This window comes from Lutjanus erythropterus, chromosome 7 (assembly GCF_056507025.1).
Source record: "Lutjanus erythropterus isolate fLutEry1 chromosome 7, fLutEry1.hap2, whole genome shotgun sequence".
NCBI lineage: Eukaryota > Metazoa > Chordata > Actinopteri > Lutjaniformes > Lutjanidae > Lutjanus > Lutjanus erythropterus.
In genome coordinates this window covers 23,322,279-23,334,732 of record NC_139323.1, presented here as the reverse complement: position 1 = coordinate 23,334,732, position 12,454 = coordinate 23,322,279, and the positions used below count along the sequence as shown (strand labels likewise).

The 12,454-nt window shown below is 38.4% G+C and overlaps 1 protein-coding gene across 1 annotated transcript; it reads left to right on the top strand.

The window, feature by feature from the left end:
* The first annotated feature begins 6,854 nt into the window (after window positions 1-6,854).
* Window positions 6,855-10,869, top strand: b3gnt7 (UDP-GlcNAc:betaGal beta-1,3-N-acetylglucosaminyltransferase 7). Its single transcript, XM_084723242.1, has one exon. It carries the CDS (start codon window positions 6,998-7,000, stop codon window positions 8,246-8,248), a length of 1,251 nt encoding a protein of 416 aa, XP_084579368.1. The 5' UTR covers window positions 6,855-6,997; the 3' UTR covers window positions 8,249-10,869.
* Window positions 10,870-12,454: the final 1,585 nt, after the last annotated feature.

The following is a 12,454-nucleotide window of genomic DNA, read 5'->3' as shown; positions in this document are numbered from 1 at the left end:
AAAGCTGAAAACGAGCTGCTGAATAAAAAATGATGACAACTAGAGTGACAGCGGGGAGGACAGGTGTGTCCAGGGTGCATCCAATTGTTTCATTTCACCTGTTGAGAGTAACAATTGCACAACTCAACTTTCACAACCATTTCCCAGCATGCAGGAGCTCAGTTATCATCCCGTAAGACTGAATGTTTTCTCAGAAAGGAAACAGTGTTGTAGACTTATGTAATTATTAACCTTTAAATATCTTGGTTTAGATCTTCAGACTTTTGTTATTCTAGAATAATATTTTTTTTCCTATGATGAAAATCAGTACATTTCAGCATGACTGGCTGTTTTAGGTAGTTAAGTGGTCTCTATTGTAATCTTTAGTTCACATCAAATATGTGGATACTACTCACAGAATGTCAAATATGCCTACAGTACTTGTGTATGTGGGTATAAGGACTTTCATTATTTTGAAAAGCTTATAGGTGAGCAGAAGTCATCTAATTCAGAGGTTTTCAGAGTGGGAAGGACTTACCAATGGAGGCTCCAAAGAGTTTTAGGGAAGGGTCCTTGAATGGATGTGAAAAAACACAACATTAGTTATTACATTAGTTGCAATTGGGGATTTTTTATGTTTTTCCCACTTTCCCAGAGTCAAAAACTAAGAGCCTTTTGACAGAACTTTTTTAATGTATTTGAAGTAGTCTAGTTATGTAAAACAGCAATGATAGACTATATTGGCTCCACTGATGAATAAAGTTGAAGTTGTTAAACAAGCAAACAGGTGCCTATTTTGACATCAAACAGATACAGAGTAACATAAACATTCACACAGAATCACATGTCAGGCCGTCTGATCAGTTTAAATGCAATATTCACTTTTCTTTTAGCTTCACAAACTCTTGCAGGAAATATCTCACAGAGTCCTTTAAGCTCACAAACACCAGCTGATTCCTTCTGCGCGGGGATTCCAGGGAAGTGACTTTAGGCAGTGGCACTTTCTCTCAATTATTTGGAAAAATCCTTCCTGTCTGATTTCTATTATATTTTTTATTGGGTAATTTATCAGGACAAAATCTTCAAGTCTGTGCTGTGACTGCCGAGAGCTTCATCACGTCATCTGGTCACATGTCCTGGATCAGTGCCACATGTCTAATTAATACAAAGGCCACTTATCTTAACCAGCAGATAAGCTGCACACTGACGTTGCACTGCAGCCACCCCAACACCACACTATATACCAGATAATGCCACCGCAGTGGTCAACTGTGTTGACACAACACAGTTGACCAAATGGAGTAAGACGAAGAGGAAAAAATTTATTTAATTGATAATCATGCACTAAACAATTAAACATAAGTATACAAGTGATAAATCTTCCAAAGAACAAAGAAGAAAGTAACTTAATACTTGTGAATAGTCCATATGATACCATACGATTTCTAGAAACTAGAAAGAAAAAAGAAACACTGCTTGTGGTGTCAGGGGAAAACCAGTAGTGCTTCTAATGTCTTAAATGGACACCTTAAGTTCACTCTCAGCTGAGGCAAGCCAAGCCAGTTCCAGGGCAACAACAAGAACAAAACAGTAATGACAGTAGCGTAGAGACGAAGAGATGTAAAAGCAACACATATGGAGACAAAACAATGCCTCATTAACTGCTTTGACACATTGCTGCGATACGTCAATGATGCCACCTCGCTGGTCTGGTCAAGACCGGCCTGTGAACAAACACACACGTAAAAGGGGGAGCTACCATTTTTCTGCATAAAAAGCATCATAACGTTTACATTTATCAACTGAATTTCAATTAGTCATGTTATATTCAAGGGTCTACGATCTGACATATAGATCATGAACCCTTGAATAAAAAAAATGGCTAATTGAAATTGATTGAGAAATGTTAACTTTTTAGTGCTTTTTATCCAGGAATAATGCAGCTCCCCCATTTTCTTGCATTTATTTAGAGGCCAGTCTTGATGGCATCAAAGTTGAGTATAGTTGAGCTAAGTATCTACGTCTGTGCATTCAACTTGCTGCACAATGTGGCCTACAAGGACCTGCAAAGTGCATGAAAACACTAAAATTACCAATTTGGAATTACATTTGAATTCACAGTGATGTAAATCAGATGCAAACAATTTATACAACAGAGAAGAGGCGCAAGATCACAGATAGTGGGAGAGTGAGAGTTTACTTGATAGATAGTATTAATGTTGCTGTTGAGAACAGTAATTTCAAGTGTATTTTTCAGGAAGCTGGTAGGTTAAGCATGAAAATCAACAAAGTTGCAGTTGCATGGTCATATCCTGACACATGAGTCACCGCGCTCACAGGGCTCAGATTTCCGTATTGACTTATTCCTCTGGCCAACATCAGCGACAAACGCTGCCTTTTTTTTCAGCTAGGGGAAAGATGAGGGACTGTGGCGTCCATCACCACCACGCTCCTCTACAGCACTTGCAGAGCCTGAATCCACAAAGAGGAAAAAAAAATCTAAACGGGAAAAAACACGCCAGCAGGCAACAGGATGCACATGGCCCTGATGGCTGGTTGGATCCAGGAAATGGAGAGAGAGAAGGAGAGGAAGTAGAGATTTTGGATCACAGCTGTGTTCGGACTGAAAAAAAAATCCTGTTTTGAGGCACAGGGAACCATTTTGTTGTTCTTTCCCCTGACCATAAAGAGGTGGAAGAGCTGTTTGCTCCAGAAAGGGTTAAGTGCGGTTGTGGTGGTGACAGTTGTACAATCAGCATTGTAGCCAGCACCAGTCCTCTTTTTTTTTTCATGCCTGAAGAGTGAAAATCAACTCACAGTCTTCTTGTCAATACAATGTGTTTTATCCCCATACCTCATCCTTATTTTGTCTGGAATTTTTCTGTATCACTTCAGAGAAAACAAAACTGACTGGCTGTCTTTTGATTTCCACAAAGTGTAGTTAACATTTATGGCCACTGTCTTCACACTCACCATAAAAGTGTCCATAAGTCAATAAAAGTGACACATCAATGCTACTTTTATCGGTCACACAATAGCTGTGAAGGGACAGGGAGATGATAAATAACCTTGTGGTTGCTTTGTGACCACTCATTTAAACCGCGACCTCTTGCTGACGTTAGTAACACGCCAGAAAGTCCACCGTGTGGTCTGATGACTAATGGTTAAACAAATCATTGTTGCTCTGCCAATAATTTGGGGTATTCTGAGATGCATTACAAGCAAAATATGAACTTTCCGTTGTGCAAATATTAACACTTAAAATTTTGACACCACTACTTCACTTCTTCACTAATTCTTTTTTTAATATTTGCTTTAATGTGATGCTCCTGATGTGATGAATTCTGAGGTTTGAGGTGGTTGTGTCACTTACTTACTCATAGAATCTGAATTAATTTACTCAGGTACTGTACTTAAGTTATGCTTTGGTACTTGAATTTTCTCATTTTCTGCCAGTGCACCGAATTTCTGGAAGGAAAAATTTACTTTTTACTCCACATCATTTTTCAGTTACTTTTACATGCAAAACACATAATGACAAAAATCACATTAATGTCACCAATCCAATAATAAAGTGCATATAATATACCAGAAAAGGTCAGTCTTGAATAACAAATTTTTGCTTTGATTCCGTAACTACATTTTCTCCTATAATAATTCTGTACTTGTAATGGAGTATTCACTTTATTTTATTTCACTCAGTTTACACAATAACAGAAAACAGCTAACCCAGGCAGGGAAGAGCAGCATAGCACTAAATGAAACGATGGAGAATCATTTGGATTTGCAAAAGACATTTTCATAGCAGCCATATTGATATGAAATAGTGTAAACACAGGTGTTGCCAGTCAAACTAATCAAGGTCCATTTTACATATTAGAGGTTTTCCAGTGAGCTAATATGCGCAATAGCAACACCCTGACTCTGTCTGACCTGAATGTGAAGAAACTTAATTATTATCTGTGTTTACTCTTTACCTGTGTTTACTCTCCTATTTCATGTCAGACTGGCTGTTTTCAAAAAGGTCTATGCTGAGATGAAAGCACAAATGTTGACAATGGGGTCAGTATTGGTTTGGGAATTTGAAGACTTAATGATCTCAGGAGGAGTTTGCATTCTACAGATAGCCAGCACAAGCAGGACTTTTTAGAGTTAGAATTCTTACATCCATTTTTGTTTCATGTCATTTAGACAACTATGTAGGCAGATTAAACATACAGAATGTGTTGTGTCAGGAAAATTTGATGAAAAGAGCATTTTATTTTATGGTGGGATGAGCGGCCCTATTCAATTAGCAGCTCGTGGGCTGACTCTGTTTTTTTTTTTTTTAACAACCTAAGTCTGGCCCTTTGATCATTTATGAATATGAAAAAAAAAGTATGAATAAATAATTTCTTCAAATAAGAGGTTATGTCTGTTGTTGAGCACAGAGACATGAATTTGGCAATTTTTAACTCAGGCTGTTTAAGCAGAGTCAAACTAAATGAAAAAAAGTGCTGAATGCAACGTTATGTTTATTAAAAGAACAACCTAACTTCAAAATACAAATATTTCCCCTGTATTTTTGTACAAATGTTTATTTTCCCATTGCAAAAGAAATGATGAAGTCGAATACTTTTACACATTTAAATTGTAGATCTGGCCCCTTTAAAAATGAAACAAACAACATGTAATTTCTGAAGTAGCGTAGGAGTTTCATGTGTTATCACAGTATCATCAGTATCAGTATCAAAGTTTTAACAGTTTTATTTAAGTTATTTTTAGTCACGCTCAGCAACTTTTTTTTTCATCACTAGGTATCAAACTTCACGGAAGTTATAGCAAAAAAAAAAAAAACCGCACCGTTACCTTGAATAAATACGGATGTGTCTGCGTTTGAACATTGCTGGAAACATTTGCGATATACGCAACTCAGGAAATAGCCCATTATTATTATTATTATGTATTTATTAATTTTAATAGCTCAGTATAACTTAAACGGTTTAGAGCTTTCGGAAGACGAAAGATTTACGAGTTGAGGTGGAAATGTAAATATGTCAGATGGGATTATTAATGTCAGTCAAACTTCATCCCGCATTGGACGAAACCAATTGAAATCCAATGTTTAGTTTGTCGAAAAGGTCTTATTGTTAACGTGTATGATTATGCATTAGTGTTTGGACACCACGGGCGGACTCTTTTCTCCGTGTTCATTCATCATCTAAGTCCTCTGTGTGTGTGTGTGTGTGTGTGCGTGTGTGCGTGTGTGTGCGGTCTACGTAACTGCAGCCGAGCCTTTAAAAGCGGCTCTCAGTGAGAGACGCAGTTCAGTCCTCAGCAGCCGCAGATCACACAGCGCACATCTGCATGTACAGCAGAAAGAACATCCTCAAACACTGTCTGCCCGTTTCTTACAACATAACTGACATGACTGTGTCAATGGTCAGGATTATTTTATCATTTTTGTCCTAAAGCTGAAGAGACTTCAATTCAAGACAGTCCACTTTTTTTTCGGCTTGATAATCTACATTTTTTTTATTGGTTTATTGTCTCCATAAAACCATCGCAGATCGTCGAGCATGTAAGTGGCATCTTTTTTGTAACATTTTTTAACTGTGGGATAGATTATCAGTATTACACCATACTTTTCTCTCTTGTCCTGTTTTGACTAAACCTTTGCACTTTACAACCCAAGATGTTAAAACTCTTGCAAGTTACTCGTCTCATTATAACTTAAGAAAATACTAAATGCTGAAACCATCATCACAGTTAAGGAGCTCGTTTAGAGAAAAAGTAATAATAAAGATGAGAATAAAGAGCAGTTTAAGCATGTGAGAGATGTCTGATCTTCAACCAAACTTTTCCAGGGGACGCCGTGGATCTTATGATGGTATTTTAACAGTAGGACGCGGTAAAACATGTATAAGTCTTTGTGTTTTTTAAATGTGTCACTCCAGACAACTCGCGTGTGAATTTTCATTATCAAACAAATGCTGAATTAGGGGTGAATTTTAGTCAAGATCACTAAGTTTTTAAACGGTGTCTTGGCTGCATATGGGAGTGTCTCAAGGGTCTTGGATGTAACGAGCCCTGGCATGACGAGTACCAGGGGTCTTACTTCACTTTCCAAGTACATTCCACGTTCCTCCAGAAGTGACACAGCCTAAAACTTAAAGCGTTATTTAGGTCGACCTATTTGTTAAAAACTAAAGCGACAACACTGAAGCAACACAGGAAATAAATCTGTCTTAGATTGCTATCTGTTAAAAAAAAAAAAAAAAAAAAGATTGCTATTTGTGTTGTGTAACACATTGTATGCTGTGTGCGCACAAATTATGTGTACTGAGAAAGCACACAGCGACCATAGTATAATGCCAGCCATCCCTAAGGCTATTCTTTGCCTTGCTGGCTGTACATTTAAGATTAAATATAGCTATGGAGATCATGTTAACATGTGGGAACCTGTTATGGTGACAGTCTGTCGTTCTTTGCTTTATTGGCTGTACATGAAACAGCAAATGTTCTGATTATAATGTGAATATGTGGGTAAACCTCTTAGGGGTATCGTTTATTAAATGTTGTGTGTTTTTGCTCATATTTTTATTGTATATTCCTTTATTTTTATTTGTCTCATTGCAGGCCTGAAATGTTTTATTCCTGGTTCAACCATGTATAGCAGTTTGTAACCACAATATGTTTTTAAAAGTGCTTTATAAATCAAGGTTATTATTACTATTATCGTTACATTTTCATACCAGGTTTTTTTTATATTGTTTTAAACAGATTATATATTTGCAAATCTTAGAAAACTGATTCATTACTATTGACATACTTGAGAAAGTTTTCTGGTGTGTTATTCTTACTCCTTGACCCATCATAGTTAAATTTCAGGTTAAAAACTGAAAAAGGTGTAAAAGAAAAATGTCCAACTTTTTAATGACAAAACAAACACAAAAAGCTATCAGAAAATACTTGAGTTACTGTAGATAACTCTTCACCTGTCTCTAACTGGCATCTCCGATCTTTCTCTTCACCCAGAATGAATAACCGAGATCGCTGGAGGGTGTACAAGAGGGTGAGTGTCATGTTTTTCCTGGCTGCGGTGGCGCTGACTGTCGTCCAGAGAGGAAGCATCAATGTCGGGGCTCCCTTCGAACTTGAGAGGCAGGCTCGCATGGATGGCTCTCAGGACCCTGGAGCTGCTCTGGAAGAGAAGCCTGAGTCATACCTGGGGATAAAAAGCTTCTGGAAAAGCTCTGGCAAACACCGGCTGGTGCCTAAAGTTGTGGCCACGACACAGGAGCCCCGAGTCACTGAGGACAGCAGTCCTAGAATCTGGGATGTAACCAGCTCTAACTGTACCGCCAACCTCAACCTCTCAAGTCAAGACTGGTTCATGAGCCTGGAGCAAAATTTCAAGCAGTTCATGCTTTATCGACACTGCCGTTACTTCCCCATGGTCTTCAATCATCCAGAGAAGTGCACAGGGGACATATATTTGCTCATAGTGATCAAATCTGTGGCCACACAGCATGATCGCAGGGAAGTCATCCGAAAAACCTGGGGCAAAGAGCAGGTGGTTGATGGCAAGAAGGTTAAGACTCTTTTCCTTCTTGGCAAACCCTCCAATGAGGCGGAGAGAGCAAACCATCAGAAGCTGGTGGAGTACGAGGACCGCATCTTCGGGGATATCCTCCAGTGGGACTTCTTGGACAGCTTCTTCAACCTCACGCTTAAAGAGACTCACTTCCTCAAGTGGTTCCACACGTACTGCCCTGGAGTACGCTACATCTTCAAAGGGGATGATGATGTCTTTGTCAGTGTGGAGAACATCTTTGAGTTTCTAGAAAGCAGCAAGCATGCAAAACACCTGATAGTGGGTGATGTGATTTTTAAGGCTAAGCCCATTCGTAAAAAGGACAACAAATACTACGTCCCCCATGCTCTGTATAATAAGACACACTACCCTCCATACGCAGGTGGAGGGGGTTTTCTGATGGATGGGACCCTGGCAAGGAGGCTTCACTGGGTGACTGACAGCGTGGAGCTCTACCCCATTGATGATGTCTTCTTGGGCATGTGTCTGGAGGTGCTTCAGGTCACTCCTATAAAACACAACGCCTTTAAGACGTTTGGCTTGGTGAAAAATAAAAACAGTAAGATGAACAGAGAACCCTGTTTCTTTAGAAGCATGATTGTGGTGCACAAGCTGCTTCCGTTGGACCTCATGCACATGTGGAATCTGGTCAACAGTGACCTGGTCTGCTCGCAGAAAGTGGAGATCCTATAGCTTTGATGGGTAACACCGGGTAAGGACAGCACAAACGAGTTGAGCTGCACCACGGTGGATACTAGTATGAAGCATGAGAGTCGAAGGCAAACTTCCCAGTAAACTCTCCTTTATGTGGAGAGGGACTGACGGAAATATTTGAATTTGCTGCTTCTATGCAGTAATGCTAATTTTGGAGGAGCTTCCTCAAAAGTAAAGTAATTTATATAGAGCTTTTAAAGGTTGCTTTAGAATTTTGTATTTATATTGGCATTGTGAAGGAATCACACTGTCAGCATGCAGATTCAGAGAAAACAACCAAAGTGGAGCTTCATTGATGAAGATCAGTGGACACACTAAGGCCACACTGAGACAGAATCAGGCACTGTGGCAAAAGTCCAAGTCTACTCAATAATTTTGAAAAGGGGTAGTCTGTTTGGGCTGCAGTGATGGGAGCTGAAGGGGATTACCCTGGATAAAAAACAAATCACAGGAAAACTTTTATTGAAAAACAGCCCAGTGTCACTCTGCTGTGGGCAACCATGAGCCAGTGATCAGACTTTCTCTACAGTCAGCTTGAAATATCTCTGAAAACAGGTGCTATCCAGGTGGAGTTACATGTGATTAGACTCAGACAAGTGATACAGTTGCTTGATTCATCTTGTATACCCAGGTACAACGTCTTGGTCTAGCTTGCAGACTGCAAAATAGTGGCTTGGTTTATATCCACGTGTTTGAGAGAGAGTACACAACTGTTACAATCAAGTTACTGACTGAATGGGGAGAGAGAGCAGTGATATCAAGCAAGTGAGTCAGAGAAATTTCTGATTATGTCAAAGCACTTATGTTCACAGCACAAATACCCCACCATACAACCCCGTGGCTAAATGCTGCAACACCTGATTCTGTCTGAATGTGGCATAAGGAGGGCCACTCCCCACCCTCGTTATCTGTTCTTTCTTTCAGTTTGACTGGGCGGTTTTTCACTGGCCAGGATCCAAGGAGCCTTGTGGCAGTGAGCTGGAACCAAACCACCAATGATAGCAAACCCATTAATGTGAATACACTTCAAAAATTTAAGTGATTGTAAGGACAAGTGGTAAACAAATACATGAATATGTTTAATTTGCTGTAACAGATTGCGCTTTCAAATAAGGGAAATAATGTTTGGCTTTATTTGATCTTGAAAATATAAGGGCAGTGAATATCATGTGTGAATAGGGTGTACCCTGGTCACTTGGGTTTCAAAAGCCGTGCATCATGTTCCTCTGACGTCATGCTCTTGGTGGGAAACTCAAATGCTGTTATCTGAAGGACAATGTCAAACTGCCATTTTTCAAATTGCAAGGAAATAGATGTAGGTATTCTGACAAATTGTTACCATTTTACCACTTCCTATTTAATCAGTTACTGAAAAGACATTTGAAGACAGTGAAAATCTGGGGGACAAAATTCAAGGTAAAACAATTTGATAAGCCATTAGCTACTGTATGACAATGCTAATGTTAGCTGGTAGCTAATGGATTATCAAATTGGCCTGTGTTGTTTTGCTTTGAAATATGACCTAATATTGCTCCATATTAGAAATCAACCACTTAGTAGCTAACACTACCATTTGACAGGGTCACACGATAAGAGAGGAAAGGTGTGAACTGTTTAGCTAACAAGTGGATGAATGCTAACGTTAGCTGTTGTTTAACAGTAGCTAATTGTTTATCAATATGTTGTTTTACCTTGAAATATGGCCCAATGTCCCTTCATATTTTTGCTATCTATTGTTTTTTCTGTTGCTGATGTTTCAATAAGGGACGATCACATATTATATGGAATGACAGATGGCAACCGTGAAGTACATTATCCGTTTGATAACAGCATTTGAGCTTCTCACCCTGAGCGTGAGGTTAGAGGAAAATGGCAGCGGTGTGAATATGGTGAATTGCACATGCTTTGCAGCCTGTAGTTATGCTATTTTTTGGGGTTCGTACTGAGTGTTTCACATTGCCTTCACTGGGACCAGTATGGTGTGCTGTAATGGCTTCAAATGTCTTCAAGTAAGAGAAAGAAACAACTCTTTCTACCTCAGTGATTTGGTCCAAAAAACTTAATGTTTTATCATTGGTCACCTTTTCTACTGTAAGTCTAACTATGATACCAATATGTTCATATGCATTACCTGTTCCTAAATAAGATCTGAATCACTTTTTGTATGGTAGAAGTCCTTGCACTCAATTTCTTTTGGAATGTGACTGACTTGATCTGGACGTCTACTACTCCTATACTACTGGAAAAACTTTAAAAGAAAATGTCTAAACTTGTGATGTGTATGCTGTCTGTGAATTTGAATGTGCTGATATACTTGACATGAAATTGGTAGAGGGTTTACAATGACACTGTGAACTAAAAATATTGCTGGTACGAGCACCTGACATGTTAATTTAATCGTCCCCCAATAAAAGGGGACAAATATGGGTTTCTTTTATTTTATTTAAAGCATCAGATGAGGCTATTAATGGAATGTTTAATGATTATAAAGCTGAATGTTGTGGGTGTAGTGGGTGATTATTAATGTCTAGTTGATGTAAATATGTGTAAAAATCAAAATGTACATAGATTGTCATTTGTAAATAAACATCTTGACAATACGGTTGTCTTTGAAAATCTGTCCTAGATTGACTGCTTTTGTGTTTGGTCTTATCAGCATCGAACATCTATGTGAAAATCCATATAAGTCACCCAACAATAGTGTCCGGTGTTGACATGAGGGTATCACTTACACGGCTAAACAGGATAGAAAACATATGTGCTCAAACAGCCATGAAAGTAATGATGGTGAACTCATTTTATCAACGTTGAGCAGCTTAACCAATGAGTGTGTTACTCTGTATAATATTTTCAGTGTCAGCCTGTGAAAACATGTTGAAGAACTTGCATTATTTGTAAAAATATATCTATTTAAAATTAAAATAATAGATATATAGAAAATACAGAGTATCCACGTTGTCATAAGACCTAATGTTAAAAGAAAACTTTCTCTAATAATCTTTTGTTAATTGGTATAGGAAATATATGGTATAGACTATTTTGTATTCGCTTTCAAAATCCTACACTCCTGACTTGGTGTGACATTTCACACTGTTTATGTTAAGTGTCCCTGTCAAATATTGTGTGTCTTTTCACTTGCTGAGACCGATACTGCCAGTGCACAGTGAAGATATTGTGTAGAGCTTTAAGTTGGCCCAAAAAGACAAAGAGGGCATCGCGAAACAAAACAAATACCTTCCTGTTGTTCTTCACAGTCTCTTTCAGGACAAAGACAAAAAAAGCCATACAGAAACTGGATCTTCTCTATATTGTGTTTCACGAGGGGCACACTTGCCAATACAGAAGCATAGCTTAAGAGGATTTATCTCTTTCAACTGCCTTCTTTGTTAAGCACAATGTACTGTGATATGGAATAAAGAAAATGAGATGAATTATCCCTTTACATCCACTGTGACCCAACAATTTATTATCTGTGATAAAGCTTCTATTGAGGTCTAACATTGCAAACAGCAGAGCAAGAGAAAGAAGCAATAAGTAATTTTACTTTATGTATAGATGTTTTATTAGCAGCTGTAAGCCTATTGATCAAATTTCCTCTGTTGTTTGGAGTCCTGGATCCAGATACCAGCAGCATGGGGCTGTGAATGTGGGGTAATCTACGTATTACCCCGGATACTTTAAACCCTGGCTGATTTAATGTAATATATTGGTGACTAATTTTTTAAAGAGTGACAAGTTATTCAAGGTTGCTCCTGAGTGAGAAGAACATAAGTTTTATTTTCATTTTAAAATTTGATTGCACCACGGGGCAACTAGAGAAATGGCAGAGTGAGTGGAAAGGACATCCTCTCCAAGTCATCAGTGAGCACAGCCACACTCATAGTGGTAGAAGCAGCCACTTTTCTTCTTATTTTCTGTGTTCTGATCTTAGTGAGATTCTGTGGTGAAACAAAGATTTTACAGTTTATCCTCTTTTTCATGACATGATTGTGATTTTTGGTTCTGAGTGAAATAGCTGAACAACTATTGGATGGATTTCCATAAATTGAATTTAAACAACTTTGGTTATGATCCCTAGACTTTTCGCCTAGCTCCATAGTCAGGTCAAAATTTGAGTTAGTCCAGTACTTTGATATATACTATACTTAAAAATTAATGACATTCTCATCTTCCTCTGTATCTGCT